At 39.6% G+C, this 24350-nt stretch overlaps 6 protein-coding genes and 1 pseudogene across 6 annotated transcripts; all 7 read left to right on the top strand.

The window, feature by feature from the left end:
- Positions 1-3129: 3129 nt before the first annotated feature.
- On the top strand, positions 3130-19974 carry cldnj (claudin j). Its single transcript, XM_026191804.1, has 2 exons — positions 3130-3151; positions 19154-19974. The coding sequence occupies exon 2, from the start codon at positions 19160-19162 to the stop codon at positions 19793-19795; it is 636 nt and encodes a 211-aa protein (XP_026047589.1). The 5' UTR covers positions 3130-3151; positions 19154-19159; the 3' UTR covers positions 19796-19974.
- Positions 3968-5087, top strand: LOC113035928 (claudin-4-like). Its single transcript, XM_026191806.1, has one exon. It carries the CDS (start codon positions 4065-4067, stop codon positions 4695-4697), a length of 633 nt encoding a protein of 210 aa, XP_026047591.1. The 5' UTR covers positions 3968-4064; the 3' UTR covers positions 4698-5087.
- LOC113035927 (claudin-4-like) lies at positions 7304-8681 on the top strand. The gene has a single exon (XM_026191805.1). It carries the CDS (start codon positions 7353-7355, stop codon positions 7986-7988), a length of 636 nt encoding a protein of 211 aa, XP_026047590.1. The 5' UTR covers positions 7304-7352; the 3' UTR covers positions 7989-8681.
- cldnf (claudin f) lies at positions 10336-11497 on the top strand. Its single transcript, XM_026191802.1, has one exon. It carries the CDS (start codon positions 10387-10389, stop codon positions 11131-11133), a length of 747 nt encoding a protein of 248 aa, XP_026047587.1. The 5' UTR covers positions 10336-10386; the 3' UTR covers positions 11134-11497.
- On the top strand, positions 12191-13389 carry cldne (claudin e). The gene has a single exon (XM_026191807.1). It carries the CDS (start codon positions 12288-12290, stop codon positions 12918-12920), a length of 633 nt encoding a protein of 210 aa, XP_026047592.1. The 5' UTR covers positions 12191-12287; the 3' UTR covers positions 12921-13389.
- On the top strand, positions 16511-17154 carry LOC113035925 (claudin-4-like; annotated as a pseudogene).
- A 2137-nt stretch (positions 19975-22111) lies between the features above and the next one.
- LOC113036845 (claudin-4-like) lies at positions 22112-24187 on the top strand. The gene has a single exon (XM_026193382.1). It carries the CDS (start codon positions 22255-22257, stop codon positions 22939-22941), a length of 687 nt encoding a protein of 228 aa, XP_026049167.1. The 5' UTR covers positions 22112-22254; the 3' UTR covers positions 22942-24187.
- The last annotated feature ends 163 nt before the right edge of the window (positions 24188-24350 follow it).

Raw genomic sequence — 24350 nt, 5'->3', positions numbered from 1 at the left:
CATTTACCTGTTATGGGAACCAGTCTGACCTGTTCAATGAAGGTGCTCCTGGTTGTTGTCACTGTACGCTAAAGTGTACTAATCCTAAGTATAAATGTATACCAATTATTGTTAACATTAAGCTGAAGAATTTCTTTTGTTGTTTGATTTGATTGCTTTTTAATTGTTATTTAAAAACAAGCATCTGTTGTTGAAAAATACTGTAGTGAACTAATCCAGTTTAAGCTAATACAGCTTAGTGCAATCAGCATTGTTACAGTGATTGAAAGCACCATGAATCATGTAAGGAAATAGTAAAATAAAAGGAAATAAAAGCTGTTCCTGTATAGAGCTGTAACGGTCTACACAGACTTTACGAGTCTTTCCCCAGGGCAAAATACAACCTGACAACAATTCTTATAGAATTCAAAACAACACCTGCATGCTTGTATTTATCATAGAACAAACAGCATTCTTTTTTTTAGGGGGGGGGGGTAGCTCTCATCTCAACCATATGAGCATCATAAGTTGTAAATTAGCAAACCAAAAGTAGATCCGTCTAAAACGGGCCAACTGTCGTTTTAAGTTTTCTTGAAACCTGTTCAGTCACAAAGACATCCATATTTGGTGCGTTGTTATGTTGTGTCGTGCAGACTAGTCTCTGAAGTTGCGAAACATTAAAGGGCACGTCGATGTACTCATTGAGATTAGTTCTTAGCATGTCATCCTCTTGGCATTACAATGCCCACAAATGCAGTTCGCTCTAAACTGAAACTGGGCACAAACAGTTTGCATGGTACTTTTATTTATTGCATTACATCTGATCAAGCAGTTTAAATTCAAGGTTTAGTAGCGCTGGGTGGTTAGCGCTTGCGTTCATCCTCATGCCCTGGATGTTTTTGTTTATTTGGCAACATAAACAGAGCAAGCACCTTCTGTTTTTCTAACACAAGTTGCAAGTGGCCTGTACTTTTTGAACACCTGTTAATTAATTTTGTGTGTAATGTGGTGGTTTGTATTTAACGGCATTGCTCAATGAATCATTGTATAAAAACTAAATAACCTGTTGTCATCTCTTTGAACAGAGATATTAATAGAATGTATTAAGGGGCTAATAGGAGTGCTACTGTCAACAGACCTGACTTCAGTAAGCTCCAAATAACAGATTAAACAAGAAAAAGACCACTGTGAACAACAACGCACAAACACACACAGACATCTTCCAAGAGTGTGATTTTAAACCACTGCCCTCTGAGAGTAAATATTAACAGGTGTGTTTTATACAGGATGTTATCATTTCGGGTCTAAAGAAGCTCCTATTTGGCAGACTGAAAGATTTCAGGTTCCCGTTGGTGTCATGTGATAATAAGACACGGCAAAAATGAGTGAGTCACTGAGCAACACACCATGTTGTGCCTAAATCATCTGTCATGGTCCTGGGTCATTTCGACCCAGTGTTCTTAGTTTTTCTGTAGTTTTGTATTTTGTTTCTTATGTCCATTGGATTGTTTGGTTTGGTATTTGGATTCCCCCTGTGTCCATGTTTTTATTGTGGTGTTTGCTCTGGTACCGTGTTCCCATCCTATGTGTTCTGTGTTCTCCTCATCCCCTCGTATTCATCCTTCTTCTCTGCCTCTCTCTCTGCCTCTCTCTCTCCGTGCTCATCTCTGTGTACTGTGTTGTGTTTAAGGTCCACATCTTGGTGTCAGTATCGTCAGTTTCGTGTCCTCCCTGCTCGGCCATGAGTAATTGTCTTCAGCTGTGTTCCCCGTGTGTTCCCACTTCCCTCGTTACCTTCTGTGTATTTATGTCAGAGTGTCCCTCTAGGTTGTGTGCAATTTCCGTGTCTTCCCAGCGCCTCAGCTTTTAGTTGCTCCCAGTATAGTTTTGTATGACTTCTTATGTTCCTGTTAATAAAGACCGGCCTTTGAGTTCATCCCCGTGTGTCTAGAGCCGTGCATTTGGGTCCTCTCTTGCCTTCACACAGCCGCCGCATGACATCATCCACTGAAACTGTGACGCTACCTGAGCAACTGGCACGCAGCCCCCAGTGATGATGTCATACAGATACAAGCAAACCACAGTTTTATCTGATGAAAATCCTAGACAGTATAACAATTTCCCTTACATCAGAAAATCTAACTTTTTCCATAGGAACCAGTAACAAAACATTGATCTCATATACAAGAAGATACCTTGAGCATATGACAACTTATAACTTATAAACAGGTGCAAAAACTATTAAATAGGTCAGGTAGGTTTTACATACAAAGCTTATGGGCCTTACAGCATATAAAATAACACACAATCCCTCATCTGCAGTTTTATTTTGTTTATTTCTTTGCATCGTAACCCTTCAAGTTTGACTAAAGGGTTGGGCAACTGAATAACAACCAAAGGCAGCCGTTACTGTGAAGTCTGAGCTTGTTCCAGACAACTCCCTTTGTCATTTTCCCACAGCTCAAGCATTCAAGTCTCTTACCTGTTGTATCAAAATTTGTACTGTTGGCTTTTGCAGGGATACTTACGCATTGTTATGCTTTTTAAGCACAGTTTAATTACTTGATCGCATGTCTTGGCAGTTTTTTAAGTAACATTTTTTAACAGTTACATTTAAATTTTGTTCACCATCTGAATCTTAAAATGATCTTACATGTATGTGAATATTTTCTTATTACCCACGAGTTTGACACGAGGAGTCATGAGGTAAATGATTGCAGCATAAGGCCTATCAGGAGTAATCTGGCCCTGAAAAATCTCTCCTCAGAGTCTTAATTGTGAAAATTCCTCCCAGCCTCCTTGTGTCTGGAACCTAATCTCCATAGCCAGGCTCAAGTACCTTTAATGATCCTACCTTGGAAAAAATAGAGGTATTATGGTCCTTACCGCAGGTCTGGCTCTAAAACACTGCCTCTATTCATTTCGGGGACAATCTGATTCTCCCTCTACCTCCCTTAGCCCCCACTCACTATTCCCTCTTTTAGTAATAGTCTGTCACCTGAAATCACTGTTCCTGGTGTTTGCTATTTCTCTAACATCTCAACCCTGATGTCTTCAGAATACTGTGGAAAACTATCTGTAAGTCAAGTGGGATCTGGACTGCAAAATATACATTCTCTCTGAGGACATCCTGTAAGAGCTGCAAGTATTTAAGGACTGACATCACTGCAAGGTCAGCTTTAAACCTTTTTACTCTTTTCATGCTAACTAATATAAATTATTTTCTTGAGGCTGTAAAGGAGGTTGACAACAAATCTATCATTCTTTTTCATTCATTTCAGCATGAAATAGCATTCTCTTTACATTTGCTGACAAGCAGGGCATGTGTGCTTTCAGTGAATGATAAGAATGGTGTGAGTGCACCTGCACAGTGTAAAGTTTATGAGAGTCTTTTCTAAAAAGCTGTTTTGGAAGACATTTGGGTTCAGCTAATGTACATTTAAACAACTATTCAATTCAGATTAAGTATTATTAATATTAGTTTATATTATTTGGACAGTCAGGATTTTCTTTCTCTAGACTGAGGCATTATTGAATTTCAGAAATAACTTGTTTTCAGTGGATCTGTTATCCTGACTTGTATAGTTAATCAAAAAAAAGGTTAACTATACTACAAAAAAGTATAACAATTCGATCTGTATATTTAGGAACCAGTTGGAGAAGCTTTTTTTTTCATAGTTCCTCAAAACCTGACATTTTACATATGCATGATTGTTACTTCACAACAGTAAAGTAGTTTCAGTCATTGTTACTGCAACACATCAAAAAACATGGGACAAAAAATATCTTCTATGGGCAATGCTTCTGCCACACCCGTGAGTCATAAGGTAGCTTTTCCACCTGCAACGATTACCCAACTGAGACCAAAACTGACATGATGATACACGTTTGGGGTTGAGATTAGGGATAAGAACCGTAAGGACGTCACAGCTCTGTGTAACTTTGCATGTGTCAAGCCCCTCCTCAGTTAAGTATAAAAAAGGCTCGTTCCAGACTTATTCAAACATTTACACTTGGGGATCTTTCAAGCAAGACTAACTTTCTGGACATTTTTTGAAATACTGCAAGAAATTTTCTGAGGAAATATGGCTTCGGCTGGCTTTCAGATGCTGGGCACTGCCCTGTGCATTATTGGATGGATTGGGGTCATTGTTATCTGTGCTTTACCTCAGTGGAAAGTTACAGCCTTCATCGGCCAGAACATTGTCACAGCTCAAACTACATGGGAAGGCATCTGGATGACCTGTGTAGTCCAGAGCACAGGCCAGATGCAGTGCAAAGTTTATGATTCAATGCTGGCCCTGTCTTCAGACCTCCAGGCTGCTCGAGCCCTTACTATCATCGCGATCCTGCTTGGTGTCATTGGCATCCTACTGGCCATGGCTGGAGGGAAATGCACCAACTGTGTGGAGGATGAGAGCTCAAAAACCAAAATTGGCATTGCAGCTGGAGTGGTCTTCATCATTGCAGGTGTTTTGTGCCTTGTCCCAGTGTGCTGGACAGCAAACACCATCATACAGGAATTCTACAGTCCAATGTTAATTGCTTCTCAGAAGAAGGAACTGGGAGCTTCTCTGTTCATTGGCTGGGGAGCAGGAGGCCTCCTCATCATCGGTGGTGCATTCCTCTGTGCCAACTGTCCTCCCAAGGATAACTACTCTGCCAAGTACTCAGCTCCCCGTTCATCTGCTCCAGCTGCAAACAAGGGCTACGTTTGAGGAGAAACAAGGAAAAGGAAAAGCTGAGAAAGCCAAGAGACTAAAAAAAAGACATGAATCAAATGCGTTGTGGTCTTATTGATTGATTCATGTTGACACTTTAAATATTTCAATATTTCTATCGTGCTTGTTTGAAAATTGCTAAGAAAAAAAGCCCACCGCACCCAAAACTGGGCGTGGTGCACACAATGTCCCATACGGTGGAGTCACAAAATGCTGTAAAGTTCATCATGCTACTTGGATTTGTTGTATTTTTCATTCATTCATTTTCCTTTGATATTATCCATTTGTATCTTTTTGCATAACATTTCATGTGTGTTCAGTGTGTTTTTTATTCATAGACGTTTTTAAACTGTAAATAAAGATGCGTTTTAAGCACTGCTCAACCAACATATTTTGTGAGTTTATCCTTTTTTTTATTTATTAAAACTGTATAATGTTAAGTTTAAATGAAGTCTTATAAAAGAGGATATGAGGTAACACCTCTGTCTTACAACAGAGGTGTTACCACCCATAACCATATTTTAGTTTATAGAACTAAATCAGTGTTTCTTTTTGTTGGCCAAAAAAGAGTCCAAGCAGATAAAACTTATACAAATCAGAAAACAATATAATTATTAAATATATTGTAATATAATTAAATATAATATATCTAAGCACATATTTTTAAAAAAAAAATGATTAGTAGATAGTTGGGATAGGCTCCAGCGCCCCCCGCGACCCTGAAAAGGATAAGCGGAAGCGAATGGATGGATGGATTAGTAGATATATATAAGATACATATTTATCAAATCACTACTAGGAAACATGACTAATTTTTATGTAAAAATTCTTTAGTAGATGCATGAGCAGCTTAAAGATTTCCATAATGTACTTTAAAAAGAACAGTACAATACCGTGAAAAAGTATTTGCCCCTGATTCATTGGTTTTTGCATATTTGTCACACTTTCAGATCATCATGTTTCAGATCATCAAATAAATTTTACTAATAGTCAAAAAACTCAAGTAACTACAAAAGTAGTTTTCAAAATTGGTTTCACTTATTAAGGGAAAAAAGCAAACGCGGTTTGTTTAGCCGTCGATAGGACGACTTACTGAGTTTCTTATCATTGGCCTTCTGCATAACCCAGTTTTACTCGTGCTTCAGGGCACAAACTGTTTGCCCAATTTAAGTGTGAAAAATGTGCAAAAAATAAGAAATCAGAAAGGGGGCAAATATTTTTCACAGCACTGTATTCTAGGAAAATAAGGCACTCCTTTTCCCTCCAAAACTGCTTCCTCTGAGTGACTCTTTAGTGAAGCGCTCCCTATCTGAGTAATTACTTGGCCAACACTGCCTCTTGCTGCAAAGAAGATATCACATCTTGCAGTTTTTTGTCTGACTGCTGAGTGAGACAAAAAAACTGTTTCAACAGTCAAACGGTAGCATTTTAACCTTAAAAAATCTGTTAAACCTGAACCTTCAATACATCAGTATAGTATAAATGAACAAGGTTAGTCACTTATCTGATTAAAGATTTAAACATTTAGCATAATGTCTGTGTAGGTTCTCAGTCATCCAGATCATGATATTCCAAGGAGCTTGAAAAAGAAGCGACTGGACTTCTGTAAGTTTTTGACAAGAGACCATCAAATAAAACAGGAAATTGCTAACACACTCAAACATATGAACTTGTCCCAGAGACAGGAGATAAATACAAGACAGCAGGAACAGAATGGGAACACAAAAGAGGATTAAAACCCTATAGCCAAATTCAAGCAGTAAAAACACAGATTTCAATATCACAAGGAAAGTAAAGCTAACATGGAGCTCGAACATAAATCCAATCTCAAAACCAAAAGAAAGTCATAAACCCCCAAAACACAGAATAAACCTTAAGACCTTTGGAACAGGAACACAGAACTAAAGGCATGAATTAGCACCAAAAGGAACTTGTATCAGTTGTAAGCAAATCAAGGCCAACTCAAGTAAATCAAAATAAACACTAAGAAATAACAGAAATCTAAATATCAACAATACCGACTAAAACTAAAGAAAACTTAAATATTCCCAAAACTCAAAACTCTGGATCCCAGACAGAAAGACCCTGACATTTATAGCATATTTAAATCAACTGACCAAAGTGTTTAGAGGCCATAAAAAATATACATACAATTAAAAGTGCCCGAATAAAGACATTAGAAACATAATTAAACAATAATAGAAATAAATAAGACTCTGCTTGCACAATGATAAACCAAGAATATTCTTTTAAAAGTCAGAGAAAATAAATAGGTTTTAAACAGCATAGCGTGGCTTAGCATATTTGATTCTGCATTTTCAGCATATTTTTACACCAAATGTCCTTGCTATTGCAACCCAAAAAATTAAAAAGAAATAAAAGAAACCACAGAAGCAAAAAATTATTGTTGTTTGCTTTTTCATTTTTTTATCCAACCTTGAAACTCTGGATTTCTGGCTGGTCAGCAATAATGAAGGTCACTAGGTCTGTTTGTGTGTAAACTCATCTGGCCAATGGCAGTTGACGACTGTGGTTTCGCATTCCCTTATGTCTGTGTCTCTTTTATTTCACACAACAAACTTTAAGCACAAGCTTACAGCATTTCCTCTGCACTCTTTTTGACCTTAATGTTGAAGAAATTAAGACAACAAGATGGTTTCTCAGGGGATTCAGATCACTGGTATAACAATGGCTATAGTTGGCTGGCTCTTGGAGATCACAGCATGCGGCTTACCCATGTGGAAGGTCAGTGCTTTTATTGGTGCCAACATCGTCACAGCTCAAACCTTCTGGAAGGGCTTGTGGATGGACTGTGTGGTGCAAAGTACAGGCCAGATGCAGTGCAAGGTGTATGACTCGATGCTGGCTTTGGAATCTGACCTACAGGCTGCTCGTGCCATGATTATCATCGCGATCCTTGTTGGAGTCTTTGGACTGATCTTGTCAGTTGCTGGTGGAAAATGCACTAACTGCATCAAAGAGGAGCGATCCAAAGCAAAAGTCTGCATCTGTTCTGGGGTTCTGTTCATCATCTCGGGATTTCTCTGTCTCATTCCAGTCTGTTGGTCTGCCAACGCCGTCATCACCAATTTCTATAACCCAATGATGATGAATTTCCAGAAATATGAGCTGGGATCTGCACTGTATATTGGCTGGGCCGCTACTGGGTTGCTCTTAATGGGAGGGGGGCTCCTGTGCTGGAACTGCCCACCTAAATCTGAGCGCCGCCACTATGTGCCCAAATATGCACCTGGAAAGTCAGTCTCCACATCAAGAGAATATGTTTAAGGTGGTATTCCATTTCCACATGGACTCTCAAGGTCACAGAAATAGCAAAGGTAGCAAACTGGAGATTGCTTTAAAACTAAGATATAAATTATCCACATATTTGAGATAATGTAAATATGGCTTAAAACTACTGCTTGTTGAACGATGAGGTTTGGTCATGCTTTGTGTGGTTGTCAAGGTGATCTTTTCCACATCGGATGTTTTGTTTGGCCAAACATGTGAAGCTTATATCATAAACAATGGCTGCATTCCATTTGGAGGTACCGGCAGGGCTTTGCGACTGAGTCATTTGATTCATTGTCACATCTGCATGAAATGAAATGTTATTATTGTTACCGCTGTACTATTCCTTATGTGATTTCTCAAAAGGATTGGTGTAAAATACTTTCCTTAAACACCAAAGTATTCTGTGAAAGGGGCTTTTGTAATGTCTAATTTATAATGGAATGTAGCTGTGTTCAGAATTTCTGTTATTTGTAGCATCATTATGATCGGTGTAAATTTTAAGTCAGTTTTCTGTCAATGACAAATTGATTAATATTTATATCTTCTCTCACATATTACCTAAACAACCAGCAGCACATATATAACTGCTACTCAAGAAATGTGTCTTTAAAATTGTTTTCTTTTGCAAAACACTCTTTCTTGCCTTTGATGTATTTTCCTGAAAATAGAGAATTCTCTCCATTTTTCTGTTGGTGATCACTTGTAACATTTCAGCACTGCAAATAAACTGAAGTTTGTTCTGCATTCTTGATTTTTATTTTGGTCAAATTTTAGTGTATAAACTATATTATGGAGACAGGTGAATGTTGAGGAGTAGTAAAATGAAAGTCAAGCAAAAGGTGAGGCAAGTACACAATCCTCTACTGTAACTAAAGAGCAGATTAAGTACATCATTACTCTGATAATCTATTTTGCATGCCAGTTTGTCTCAAAATATGCCATAGATCAATACTGAAATATAGTATAATAAAACTATCAACGTGAGCAATAGCTGTAATATGACATAGTGAGGATTTTTTTTTATAACTTAAACGCACCCATTGTTGTGTTAACAAGCTTTAGTTTCAAATTTTTATAAAAACCTAAATCATATATCACTCCGTAAGAAAAAGGTGTGTTCTACTAACAAGCGAAAGTGTGAAAGTGGTTGGTAGAGCAGTATCGGGTAACTGGTATAACATGTGAGCACTTTGTTTTTACCCAACAGACATCTCGGTCATGGGATGTTATGGGTTTTCTTTAAAGTATCACCGTCAGCTGTATTTTATCCCATTCCTTTTATGTGATTATTATCAAAACGAAAACAAATAATCCAGTTTCTGTATGTACCTTTGATCGCCTGTCAGATTGGCATAAAGTATATGAGAGAAATAACTATAGGCAGGCAACAGAGAAAACATTGTGAGTCTAAATGTGTTTGTTTTGTACTTCATCACGTTTTTTCAAAAGCTTTTATTTTAGTTTTAATTTTAAAAAATGACAGCTAACAATTTAATTACTGAACCACAGAGAGAAGCAGCATGTCAGCTTTGTTATTCCCTAAATAAATGAAATGAAGAAATACTGGCGAGTGTGTTAAACAAAATAAATAGATGAAAATAAATAAAATTAAACCATGTGTTTCATTTTAGCTTATGGCCATACCACCTTGAGCTCACAAATCCGTCTGAATTTAGAACTAAACATTTAAAACAAATTTTCCAGTAAAAATCTATTTAGCTTCAAGTTACTCAGTTTTAGTGAGTGTGTGAAGGATGGAGAGGGGTTATCCCAGTTTCAGGTACTTTAAACTTGACGAGTGATTGTTTCATCCAAAAGACTTATTATCACTGTGAGAAAAAGATCCACATATGACACTGTGTTTTGTTTTGTTTTGTTTTGTTGTAAAAGGAAGCACTATAAACATTTTGTTTGCCTGATTATCTAATCAGCTGTAGGCTAATTATCCTTGTGTGTGTGTGTGTGTGTGTGTGTGTGTGTGTGTGTGTGTGTGTGTGTGTGTGTGTGTGTGTGTGTGTGTGTGTGTGTGTGTGTGTGTGTGTGATCACCAGTGAAGGGCAGGGAGGGGGCATCACAGTTTAAGCTGGTTTCAGGCACGTTAAAGTTGATAAGGGATTGTTACTAACCAACAGGCCAATAATGATTATGAAAAGAGATCTGCATATGAAACTGTGCTATTTATAAACAAAAGGCAGGCACTGTTTAAAAAAATCTGTGGCAATCCTTCAGCTTTAGAAGCAGAGGAATCTTGTTTGGCCAGAAGAACTCATCTGACAACAGGACTGCCCTCCTCCTTCACATTCTCTCGCAAAAAACAGAGCTGTGTCACTCTGCAATTGAACCTGTCCACCGAAAGACTTTTCTCTCCTGGTGTAGACGAAGCTGCTAGACAATGGGGAAGATTGGCAAGGAAACGGCAGGTCAGGTCATAAGCTTCATAGGCGTCATTGGGGTGGCAGTGGCCTGTGGGATCCCCATGTGGCGAGTTACCTCTTTCATTGGAGCCAATATTGTTACAGGCCAGATTGTATGGGATGGTCTGTGGATGAACTGTGTGATGCAAAGTACTGGACAGATGCAGTGCAAGCTGAATGACTCTCTCCTGAGCCTGACGACTGATCTGCAGGCTGGCCGAGCACTAGTCATCATCTCACTTCTCTTTGGATTTATTGGCTTTATCATCTCGTTTGTTGGAGCCAAGTGTACCAGCTGCCTGGAAAAAGATGCATCAATGGCAAATGTGGTGATCATAAGTGGCTGTCTCATCATTATCTCTGCTATCCTGATCTTAATCCCCGTCTGCTGGTCTGCAGCTTTCACCATCTCAGACTTTCAGAACCCCTTGACTGTAGCAACACAGAAAAGGGAGATTGGATCTGCTATCTACATTGGATGGGGCTCAACTATACTTCTTCTGATTGGTGGGATCATCTTAACCACCTCCTGTCCTCCCCAAAAACAAATGTATGGATACCCTAGCTACCAACAACCGGTGTATGCTTATTCAAGACCAAACTCAGCTGCATATGGCCGTGTGTATGCTCCACCATCCAACCAACCATACACAGTCGCAGGTGGTTATGCTCCCAGCAAGCCATATGCAGCACCAGCCTCATATCCTGCTTCACAATATCTATAAAAATGAAGGAAGAGATCAAGGACAGAGACTGAAAACCTTGCCCTGACAGCTGCTGGACTTTCAAATGACCACTGGGAAATACAATCACACGAAAATATCAGATGTACAGACGGCATTATTCTGATACACTGATGTAAAACAACTAGACTTCTACACATACTTTTACCTTTAAGATTGTGAAGCTTTGATGTAAAAGGAATCTGTGTGTGTGCTGAAAATTGCATTGCTTTTCACAAGGAAGTCACTGTCTGATGTATTTATTTCCCTGTTATGAACTACAGATTTAGCAGTGTGCTTCTTTTCTGTAACTGCCACTTTATCTTGTACATTTTCATATGAATTTCAATAAAAACATTTGTCTTACCTGTAACCTGCCTGTTTACGGAGTCATTGTTTATTAAAACATCATGAACAATTATCTACATAAAAAAATAAGTTCAGATCCGTAGATCTACACCTACGTAAATTTTCTGCTAAAATCTTTAAGAAATTGATAGGTAACAAATGATATTAGTGTCTGATTCCACAACACAAAATAAAAATAAAAATCACAAGGAGTGCGGTTTAATCTTTGATAATAATGTAAAATATTGATAGTGATATCAACAGAGTGGAAAATAAATTGGGAAAAAATCAACTCGATTGGTACAGCATTTCTGATAAATTAAAAAAATGAAAATAAAAATATACAAAACAATACATTGACTCAAAGCTATGATCAATTTCTATTATGTCTAAGGACACCTAAAGTAGGAAGGCATCTTGTTAGAGAATGCCTTGACATCCATTGAAACTAACACCCGTGTTTGTTTGTAAAGCCCGAAACCAGTGACCTGCCCAACCAATGGTTGACCAGTGCAGAGGATTGTTGGAATGAGGAATTTTTACAGTCCTCATTTACATACTGACGTGCATCTGATCGAAACTAAGTCTAGTCTGCGTACAGATAATGTGAAGAATCTGGCTGGGCTGGTAAATCATTCCTGGTAGTGGTTTCAGGTCAGAGGGAAGGATCATTTGACTCCACCTTCAAGAGAGCAGAAGCACCTTTATATGTGCCATGGTCTTAGTTAGAGTTCACAACCTAAGTGGACGTGCTCGTGAAACCTTTAAATCCTTTGCTTCGTTCATCTCCAAGGGACTCAAGCCTCATCATGGTGTCAATGGGACGACAGATGCTGGGCTTTGCCCTGGCAATCATTGGCTTCGTGGGGACCATCGTCACTTGTGCCTTGCCTATGTGGAGGGTCAGCGCCTTCATTGGAGCCAACATTGTGACGGCGCAGATTATCTGGGAAGGTTTATGGATGAGCTGTGTCATGCAGAGCACTGGCCAGATGCAGTGCAAAATCTATGATTCTCTGCTGGCTCTTTCTCCAGATCTCCAGGCTGCCAGAGCTCTTGTGGTCATTGCTATCTTGGTTTCTTTTATGGGGGTTATCGTCGGCATTATTGGAGGAAAGTGCACCAACTTTGTGGAGGAACCAAGATCCAAAGCCAAAGTGGCCATTGCTGCTGGAGCTATCTTCATCTGTGCTGGTGTGCTTGTTCTCATCCCTGTATGCTGGTCTGCCAACTCCATCATCCAAGATTTCTACAACCCTACCCTGATAAGTGCCCAGAGGAGAGAGATTGGGGCTGCACTCTACATTGGCTGGGGCACAGCTGCACTTCTAATCCTGGGTGGTGCCCTCCTCTGCAGCTCCTGCCCACCCAGAGAGAGCCCAGAGTATCCAGTGAAGTATGGCGGTCCCAGGTCCACAGCCACCAGCCGAGCCTATGTCTGAAATTCTACTGAGAAGGACTATAAATTATTTTAATTTTCTTCAGTAACACTCCTTCATTCTGATTGTCTAATTATACCACAATTTGTATGTCACTTTCTGTGTTAAGGTAACAAACTATTCTGACTTTCTGTGAAATTCAGAATTCTTTGGTAGACACATGAGGGTTGTGTTTCTTAGACATCAAAAGTCCAAAGATGTGTGAATCACAGAGCTTCCAGCACGCCCCAAATCTGGACTGAATGAAACTATTTTATACTGAGCTTGTATCAAACCTAACTATCCTCTGAAGTCTTGTGGGAAATCAAACCTGTGCTTGAACGATGCTATGCAAGTAAATGTGTATTGTACTACAGTTATATTATGAATTTGTTGTAAACAATATTTAGAAATATCTCTATTCAGCTGCAATATGAAAGTACTGCTTTTGTTTACTGAGCTGATTTGTAATAAAACATTTTACCTAATTATATAATTTTGTTGGTGTCCTTTTAGATCACTCAGAAATTTGTTTACTGGTTTAAATGAGGTGTTTTTCTTTTTTTCATCTTTTTTTCCTATTTATCTTGACAATAATGTATTTATCATTACACAGAGCCTAAGCAGTTAAAACATTTAGCCTTTGTTGCCGCCTTCATGGCAATAAAAGCTAAATGCTCCTTCGTGGCACCTTTTAACAAGTTTAGCCAGTTTCACACCAATACTGCCAGCGATACTCTTTTCATAAAACTGGTTTTGTGTGTTAGTCAATGAGTAAATAGAACACCCATAACACCCATAAGACACTACAAGTTAAAAAATAATGTCAATTAAAAGGCATTTAGTTCTGCTTTGAATGTAAGCTATATAGTGAAAAAATGAAGTAGAGCGGTGGCCCATAGATGTGTTTTTGGAGACCTATGTTTTACTAAGCTCGATAAGTGGCGAAAATTTATTCATCGATTCAATGGATTCTCTTTGGAAGGCATGAGGTGGGAAGTAACAAAGTACAAATACTTGTACTTAAGTAGAAATTTCAAGAATCTGTTATTTGATTATTTCTGACAGTACTCGCTTTTACTCAACGTGTAATTCTTGTATCATTTATGGCACTAGTCTCTGAAACGGTTAAAGTGGAACCGTGTGTGCTAAAAAGCAATAATCCACCAAAAATTTATTTCCAGTCTTTATATCGTTGCCCATATGGTAAACAGGTGACAGTCTCATGGTCACAGCACTTCAGTCTCTAGCTAAAAGACGCATAAAGGGAGTAACATGTTGTGCAACTTTTAAATGCAAGTATTTAGTGAATATCAGCTAACACAAACTGTTTGCCACACAGTGTGTCTGCTAGATAAAGGTACAACAGTTTCATTTCCCAGGGAGAGAAAAGAATGAGAGATAACCACAGATTGAGAAATATGTAAGAAAGGCACGTCAGCACAAAAAGAAGAGAGGTTATGTTTAAAAGTAAGGCATGAAGCATGTAATGTGCTCATTAAAAATCAGGTGTTACATCTTTTTATGGTGTTTAGATAAATTAGATTTTTTTTCATGTAGTGAAATTTCCTGCAAAACAAACTGAGGTTTGCTAGCCTCAGGTCATTGTCCCATTTAATGGGCTTGTGATGCTTAGATTACGTCACACCAACTGTATACTGCCGTGTATAAGTACAGTATCAACAGTATGCTGTCAGTGTAGGGGATGGAAATCACCCAAGGTAGCTTGTTGAATTCACTTCATCCACAAAGAGCAGTAAACCTCAGTTCAGCAAAAGCAGCAGCACAGGTCAGCTGATCAAGCCTGTGCACAAAGAAAGTATACTAGAACGCACAACAGTAGCGATGGTGTTGTGAATCTTTTACCCACACTGAATAACTACAACCAATTTAAAGGTTCCCCAGCTGCTGAATTCCATTTTTAACCCTGGTGTTCAGGGTGTGTTCGCTACAGTCACACAACCTGTTATGTCTGTCCATTGTTATCTAGTATCACATTCCAGAGTTTCTCTTTGTGGTTAGACAGTGAATCTGCTGAAACCAGCTGGGTTGATTACTCTGAGCTCTGTCACATGTCACTGACATCACAGCCTTCTTCTCTGAACGAACGAAAAATAACAACTAGGTTTTGGTTACTCAATTAACAGAAACTCTAACGCAGGGGTGTCGAACTCCAGGCCTCGAGGGCCGGCGTCCTGCAGGTTTTAGATTTCACCCTGGGTCACCAAACCTGAATCAAGTGATTAGTTCATTACCAGGCCTCTGGAGAACTTCAAGACATGTTGAGGAGGTCATTTAGCCATTTAAATCAGCTGTGTTGGATCAGCACATCTAAAACCTGCAGGACACCGTCCCTCGAGGCCTGGAGTTTGACACCTGTGCTCTAACGTGTTGTTTCTACTTCCATTATACATTAAAACACTTATAGTAGTCTTGAAATAGATAGTTGACATTTGAACAAATGTAAATATAAGGAAATATTTATGAAAACAAAATCAATTTGGCATTATGTTGAATAGATTTCTCACTACTAGTATTCAGATTGAGGGATTAAGATATACTTCACTGATCCTCTCAGGGAATTTTATTCTATTTATTCAACCCATCCTAAATATTTAGAAGAGCAAACAGCCAGTATATTGAGTCCAGATGTGAGCAATTGCCTTAATCAAGGGCACAGTGACAGGAGAATTGAATTAACACATGTGACATTTTGACAAAAAGACAAAAAATAAGAAAAACAAAATCTTATCAACATTTCAAAATGTCAAACAAACTGAAATACCGATGCAGTGTCTCATTTCCTAGAGAAACGTGTGTGAGAACAGATAAGCTTTGGCACCGTTCATCTAAGGTTTTGGATCATTAGGACACATTTTAAACAACAAAATAGAGTTCTGTCTAATTAACATCCAATATTGATTTATTTAAAAGTAATTTATCCAAACCTTCATCAGTGACATTGTGAATCAAGCTAGATACAGGATCACTTCACAACAAAGCTGAAGTTTTCTCAGACCCCAGACATAATGGAGAAGACAAATATATATATGTATAAAACAGATAAAGACAATTTTTCATATGGGGGTTACAAATAATATATACTGAAAATGAAAACACGCCTGAGAACATGAGAGCAAAGCAGAAACAATGAGCCCCTCCCTGTTTCCGGAAGCTTTTACTCAGTACTTGGATGTCTGTGTTTTGTTCCTTTTACGGTAGTTCTCACTATGACCACATTTCGCCATGACAGCACATACACTTCGACACACACTGACTCACAAAGCGAAATCAATACCACCTGCTCTATTGCGGCTGAAAATCTGTTTACAGATTTGGAGTTTACATATTGCACCTTTATCCTTTGTTTTTGTTGAAAAAATGTATTTTGTTTTGGTTTTTGATGTTCAGAACATGAGGAAAGCATTCAGTTACCAAAGTCCTTGTCCTTCTGAAAAATGATAGAAGCCTGAATGTTTAATATTCCTAAACACAAAGAATCCAGCATAGCCAGTCTTCTCTGTCAGGGCTTCTGAGCCCACAATAGCTTCGCTTTTATACCTCTTTTTATTAGATTTCATACACACTTTAGTGACATTCAGAGCGAGAAGACAATGGCTTCTCTGGGGTTGGAGATGGCAGGCTGTGCCCTTGATCTTTTTTGGTTGGATTGGTTTATTTGGTGCTCTTTGTCTGCACCAGTCCCATGTGGAGGGTCACAGTGTTCATGGACAGCAACATTGTAACTTTGCAGGTCATGTGGGAGGGCATCTGGATGAGCTGCATGCATACATGTATGTCTACGACTCCATGCTGGCTTTAAGCCCAGACCTCCAAAGTTCCTGTGCTCTGGTGGTAGTTTCCATCATCATAGGTATTGCAGGGCTCCTCGCAGCTTCTGCTGGAGGGAAATGTACAAACTTCATTCCAGAGGAGAGAGCCAAAGATAGGGCCTCAGTGACAGGTGTTGTGCTGCTGATCATCATTGGTCTACTCTGCACTATTGATGTTTCCTGGGCTGCCAGCATCACCATAAGGGACTTTTACAAACCCATGGTAGTAGACGCCTAGAAAAGAGAGCTTGGTGCTTCCCTTTACATTGGCTGGGGGACTACTGATCTCAGGAGGGGGGCTCTGTTGTGTCAACTGCCCTCCTAAGAAAGATAATGCTCCATCTGTGAAGTACTTCTTAAACAAGTCTGTAGGAAACAACACAAAGGAGTCATTCAGATCTCTGACACCAAAGACATACATTTGAACATTCTGATGGGAATATTGAATAAACAAAGGCTGTTGTGAAACATAAAGAAAAAGCACATGCACACAGACAACATGCAATGAAGGAAATCTGTTCATTGCATTTGTTCTCAAGAGGGAATCAGTTTTAGCTTCCTAGAGGCTTCCTAAACATGTTTCCTAAACATTAAACATGTTTATGTGGACAGTTTATTGTATAATGTATTTTATTATATATATACATATATATATATATATCAATCACCTGACTAATATATATATATATATATATATATATATATATCAAATATATTATATATATAGTTCTTACTTTTATTATTATTATTATTATTATTATTAATAATAATAATAATAATAATAATAATAATAATAATAATAATAATAATAATAATAATACAATAATTCTGCTTCTGTGTTTGTTTCCTCTGATGATATTTGTTTACATACTTTTGAAAAAGGGGCCTGGGAGTGATGTGAAAAAAACACGGAGAGAACCTGTTTGTCCGGTACTTACCAGTAACGACTACTCAAGTAACAAAAAATGGTGACTCAGGGACCAACAACGCTGTTGGCTGATGAGTTTAGTAACCCATGACTTACCCTCAGTGGTTTCATTCATCACACTGTGTCATGCTGCGTTTGCTCAGCACCGCAAAAATTCAAAGGTATTATCTGAAAGGGTGTAAACCTGTTTCCGTGTGTTGAAACTGGTGCCACTGTGTGTATTTCAGAATAAAAAAATAACTTTTAACTGATTTTCCTTTAAAATGCTTATGTTGTTTGTGCTCAGCCGCACCTGTCTAAAAGGAGTGTTTTCTCATGTTATCAGGCTGCTGATCTGACAGTGGGCGGGGTCGAATCACTAGATGTTCAGGAAGTGTGTGAATAGCAAATGATGGTCAAAACAACACCTCTCACTGCTGTTCCTATCTTTCTCTGCTGTTTATGGTCACAGCCCACCCCCCGAATGGCACTTTCCGGTTATATGGATACAGCGGAGGAATAAAGATAGCTATTAGTATCAATAGACTTTATTATCAGTTTACTAACAGACCCAATGCAGTGTGGGGCGCTAACAGCTCATTGTTTAACATTAAAGAAAATTCAGTTGTAAATATGTGCACCACAGATTAAAAAAAAAAAAAAATCAAAAAGGTGATACCAGCTTCTCCAACATCCCATAAAGATTCCGATCGAATTAAATTTTATACTAACTCAATTTTACTTATATAGCGCAAACTCACAACAGCAGTTTGTATATTGTAGGGCAAAAACACTGTAACCTCCTAGGTGAAGGAGAAACTCCCTTGAAACAGGAAGGGAGAACAGCAGAACCAGGCTCAGGGTGGGGCATCAATCGGGTGTGACTGGTTTGGGGCAAGGGGAAAGAAAGAGAGCAGACGTAGCGCATTTTGTTTTTTAAATAAGGTTATTACTAACTCAGCAGTGACAACTCGAATTCTGAACCTGTTCATTGTGAAACAGCTATTTATAAGATGATAGATCATAGTCCAAGAAACTGTCGACTGCAATCATCTTAACAGATGTGTGTTCGTCTTTAGTGAAATACTGCCATCTAGTGGACTGTGAGCCAGAAGGCCAGAAAACCCCAAAATGATTTTCCGATAAAAGACACAGGAAACCGTGGAAGCTTGTTTTTGCCAGTAGAAAATGAATAACTTAAAAAATTATGTATTTTTTTGTTATACAAAAGAGCTTTTTTGCCTTAATTTTAAAAATTCTCTCAAAATTCCAAGTCAGCTCTCTCAGAATCTTGACTTATTAACTCAAATGTTTGAGAAAATAACTTGAAATTTAAACTTCATACAATGCTTCATATTTCTTCAGTTTCCAAGTAGTTATAATTTAAATTTAAAAGCTGTATCTGTATGATGATCCTCATCTACATGAGTACATGTTACATGACAGAATGTTGCAAACATCTATTCCAAATAAAAACGAAGCTTCTCATTCTTGTCAACCTTCTGTGTTTCCTGCAGTTCTCCATGGGTCTGCAGGAGCTTGGCATCAGCCTGTCAATGACCGGTGTCGCTGGGACCATTCTGATCTGTGCTCTGCCCATGTGGAAGGTGACAGCATTCATTGGCACTCATCTGGTGGTTATGCAGGTGTTCTGGGAGGGTTTGTGGATGACCTGTGTCAGTGAATACACAGGTCAGATGCAGTGTAAGCTCTACGATGCTCTTCTGGACCTGTCTCCAGACCTCCAAGCAGCCCGTGGCCTTATTTGCATCAGCCTGGTTTTGGGATGTCTGGCGTTCCTTATCTTTCTTCTGGGGGCGCGCTGCACCAACTGCCTGGGCCACCCACAAATCAAAGCTAGGGTGGTGATGAGCTCTGGGGCCATCTTCTGCCTGGCAGCTCTCACCTCTATAGTTCCTGTTTCTTGGACAGCCAACTCCATCATCAGGGATTTCCACAACCCTCGAGTCCCTGAGGTGATGAAAAGAGAGCTTGGAGCAGCCATATACATAGGTTTTGTGACATCTGGGCTGTTGTTCTGTGGGGGAGCCATTTTGTGCACAAGCTCTCCACCCCATAGAGACAGGTTCCCCTCTAGTGGGTACACACTGGCCAAGACACCCACACGTAGCAGTTACGCCATCAAGAACTATGTGTGAAGATAAGATTGAAGACTGAACACACATGTCAGGGTGCATCTGAGTGAATAAAATACACTACCAACATGTTATCACTTTAGAATAAATACCTTGAACTTGCAGTCTTGAACTCTTTGGATAAAACCTATTAGCCATTTAATAATTCAAATATGGAAGCAATTGTTAAGATAACCATCTATTCTGGCAGTAAAGTAAAATAATTAGATAATTTATGTCTTAGTGTCAAATCATACATGTTTGATCATATGGAAATCAACTTTAAAAGTATGAAAAATTTACTCAGTAGTTTGTTTGAACCACATAAATCTTTTCTTTTTTTCTAGATATTTTGAAGTGGCACAGGGTTGCACCAGTAGAGGTAGTGCATTTGCTTCACACCTCACTCCTTACCCAACTCTCACCTCTACCTCAAAGAAGGTGTCTGTTGAATCTGGCTTAGGTGTCAGAGTTGGTCAGTGACTGCTCAGAAAGTCAGTGGTTCAGTCCCAGGCTTGTCCAGTCTGCATGCGTTGTACTGTGTGGCTACAAAATAGTGAACATTCCTATTTCTTATGTGTCTGTTTTGTGTAGCAGTCTGATGTCTATAAGTTGTAAATTTAACTTTATTAGAGACACACACAAAAAAAACAATCAAGAGAAAAACTCTTGAAAGTTGCCATTCAGTGAGACAAACACACATATTTGTAGTTGTATCCAGTTCTGGAGTACTGCTGATTGTGAGAGTGCTATCAGTCCCCACATTCAGTTAGTGATTGTGACCATAATTGCACAGAATGAACACATATTTCACACCCATCAAATCACTCAAAAACCTCTCTTGAGCTATGGATGGGAGCATCATTGTCATCCTATAAAAGACTCATCCCATCAGAACAGAAATGTTTATAATGCACTCACCATGGCCTGCTAGTAACAGCACCCCTCCCACCTTGGCCTTCAGAATTGCCTTAATTATTCATGGCATAGATCCAACAAGGTGCTGGAAACATCCCTCAGAGATTTTGAATGTGTTGATAAAACATCATTACACAGTTGCTGCAGATTTGTCAGCTGCACATCATCGACAGCAGCCCCCTGTTCCACTGTTTCCCAAAGGTGCTCTATTGGATTGAGATCTGGTGACTGTGGAGTACAGTGAACTTATTGTACCCATAATAATCAAAAAATGAACTTGTTTCTTGAAGCTTTATGACAGGGGATGTTATTCTGCTGAAAGCTATCAGAAGATGGGTATATTGTGGTCATACAGAGACAGAGATTGACAGCAATAGTACTGAGACAGGCTGAGGCATTTAATTAATGATCAGCTGTTGTGAAGGGGCCAAGTGCCACTACACTACCACTCGAATACTGAAGCATATTCAGTATCAGGCAGGATGGATCCATGTTTTCATGTTCATACTACTCTCTGACCCTGTCAAAGCTGGTCCAAATGATACGCCTCAGAAAAGCTTAACTCTGGTGAGCCTTTGCAACTTGTAACCTCATTTTCCTGTTCTTAGCTGATGGGAATGACGCTCTCCAGGACAGGTCCTCTGCTGTAGCCAATCTGCTTCAAGTTCAACATGTTTTATATTTTCCCAGATGCTCTTCTGCATTCCTTGGCTGTAACAAGTTGTTATTTGAGTTACTGTTGCCTTCCTATCAGCTCGAAGGAGTCTTTGCCTCTGACCTCTGACATCGCAAGACAGAGCAACACACTAATGCTCACTGGATATCTTCTCTTTTACAGATCACTCTCTGTAAACCCTGAAGATGACTGTGTGTGAAAATCCCAGTAGATTAAAAGTTTCTGAAATATTTACACCATCACCAACAACCATGACATGTTCAAAGTATTTGGAAGTAATTGTAAAAGTAATTGTGTTTTCAGCTTACCGTGCATGCGTTCGTGTAGTTTAGTCTGAAGTTTTTGTGAACTTAAACAGAGAATGTTTTCTACGCTGAAAGCTTTTGTGATTGTGACTTGTTTCTTAGTATTCAGAATAAAGACTGCAGAGTAACCGTGCGTCATTTGAATCAATATTTTGCTGTCACTTTTCTTACTGCCACAGAGATTTAGTAACCTGTCTCAGAATCAGCAAGAATTTGTGGCTCTTTAGATCAAGTTACTTCCCAGAAACACAGGCCAGTGGCTAAACATGAGCGCACAGAAGAAGCTTTGTTTTCCCCCTCTGCTGAGAAACTGTGAGAAAGCGATTGTTTTGAAACCATGGTAGGGCAAACAGGGATTTCCCTCCTCCACCCAGCCGTAGACACGCGGTGCCTTCTTTTCAAGAATACCAAAGAACTGGTTTCCTCTCTCTGAACACGGCATGCAAAACAAACAGGCGCACAAGCAAATGATCTCTGCCTCACACATGCACATGCACGTTAAAATAACACCCCACCCCACTGTGCTCTGCAGCCAGCTGCTTCTGGTTACACAGGCAGGTCTGCAGTGAAGAGGAGGACCCGGCATGAAGCAGAAGCTGGAGCAGAAGCTGGAGCTCGCTGCCCTCGGCCTCGGCGCCATCGGGTGGCTATGTGCCATTCTGACACGCTGCCTAGCCTTGTGGAAAGTAAGCGGCACCGTGGACAACACCACAGCTACTCTGCCTGCCTACTGGGACGGGGTGTGGTTGGAATGGGATCACTGGGATTTGGCCCACGATGGCAGCCTGCATTGCTCCTTTTACCGGTCTCTCATGTCTCTTTCTGGAAGTTTTCGGACGTGGAGAGCCCTGATTTTGGCAGCCATTGGCGCTGGGGCTTTTGCTTTAGTGATCGGAACAGTGGGGATGGTGTGGTTCCCTCAGCGAGGCCAGATCAAAGTGTTTTCTGGTAGTCTCTTTGTTTTGTCAGGGATCATACTGTTGGTTCCCATAGCTTGGACGTGCCACCACACCAGTCAGCCACTGGAGGGCGCTGTGGGTCTACAAAGGGACTGGGGACCTGCTCTCTACCTTGGATGGATCTCTTTTGGCTTGATGCTTGCCGGTGGGGTGTTTCTTACCACCAGATGCCCAACTGCTCAGAGGCAGGAGGAGCAGACTTCAGACAGCAGGTACCCAAATCTAGAGGAGGAGGCCAGTCACCCACTGAGCAGGATCAACAGGACTACGTTCACACACAGCCAGTACGAACGCAGATCAGAGCCTATATGAGAGGACTGTGATGCAATATTTAACCGAGCGTGAGGGATTAAACTGGAAAATCAGCAAAGAGCTGAAGAAAACTTGTGGCTGCAGGTTAGGTAATGATGCACTGGCTTAAAAGTAATGAACACAGCACTGGAAAGTCATTTATCATGGGGCTAGTTTCACTGATAGGGATGTGGGCAGGACTTTAACTTTGCATGTTGCTTTGCAGTGTTTTCACCTCCAGTGAAGATAGCAAACTGTTCATAATGCAGTACTGTTATACAGTTTAAATTACTTTCAAGTGATACTTTTGGGTGTCTGTTGCATTACTTGATGAAATTACCAATTCTGACCGATAATAACGATCCCAAAACTTATCGCACAAATACATTTTACTGTGTAAATAAAGCAATACAACTTTACATGGACTGAACTGTTGGACACAGAAAAGCACTGCAAATTATTCAGAAACATGTTTTAATAAAGTTGTTTGACTTTTTTTCTTTTAACTAGTTATGCCACTGAGCAGATGAAGAGGTGTGAGGGGCAATTTAAAAATCATATAACCATCGGTTTTTCAGTCTTTTGAAAATGTTTGATGGAAATAAAGCCAGAGTCTCTGAATAGATGAATATTTGTGGCCCAGTGGCGAATAAGACCATAAACGTACTCATCCTACTCACACAATAAGCAGTGAGAAACAAGCATGAATTACAGTCTTCTAGAAGAACGCCAGCATCTGGATATCATTGCACGGATTAAAGTTTACCAGCACCACATCAGGTGCTACAACCTCACCCAACATCACCCAGCATCACCCAGCAGGAGTGCATACGAGAGCTCAAACGTGTGACGCTGCTGGACAGAAAAAAGTCTGCGTTATATCGGATTAAGCCGATGTGCCAAAAGCATAGATTATAATCCAACAAGCAGAAGTGAACCGTTTCCTGTGTGTGCTGCATGTGAGAAAGGAAAACTGTGGAAAATATCCTCATTCTGAATTTGACAGTCTCTGATATTCATGTGTGAACGAGGATCTGATTTCTCAGCTGTATTTCTTTTGTTTGACTTCTAATTTAAAAAAACAACAACAGTTGCATCACTCTTTGGGCTGCATCTCACTTTTACTTTATAGTTTCTTCTACTAATGATATTTACAAATGCTGTATTGTCACCTTTCTGAACACCTTTAAGATAAACACGATATTCCATGGAATTCTGTACATTATTTTTTTTCTTAAAGAATAAAACAGAGGTGAATTTGTCATTACCCTGTGCTGGTTTACTATCCATCCTCCTAATTGCTTTACCAATTCTGGGTCTTGGGGGCCTGGAGCCCCTCCCAGCTGTCATTAGGTAAAAGGCAACAGGAACCCTGTTGCTGTGAGCAGACAGTGTGAACCACTGCACCACTGCGCCGCCTCTGCAAAGCA

This window comes from Astatotilapia calliptera, chromosome 14 (assembly GCF_900246225.1).
Source record: "Astatotilapia calliptera chromosome 14, fAstCal1.2, whole genome shotgun sequence".
Lineage (NCBI taxonomy): Eukaryota > Metazoa > Chordata > Actinopteri > Cichliformes > Cichlidae > Astatotilapia > Astatotilapia calliptera.
The sequence above is the reverse complement of the archived record's forward strand: the minus strand, read 5'-3'. Positions and strand labels throughout refer to the sequence as shown.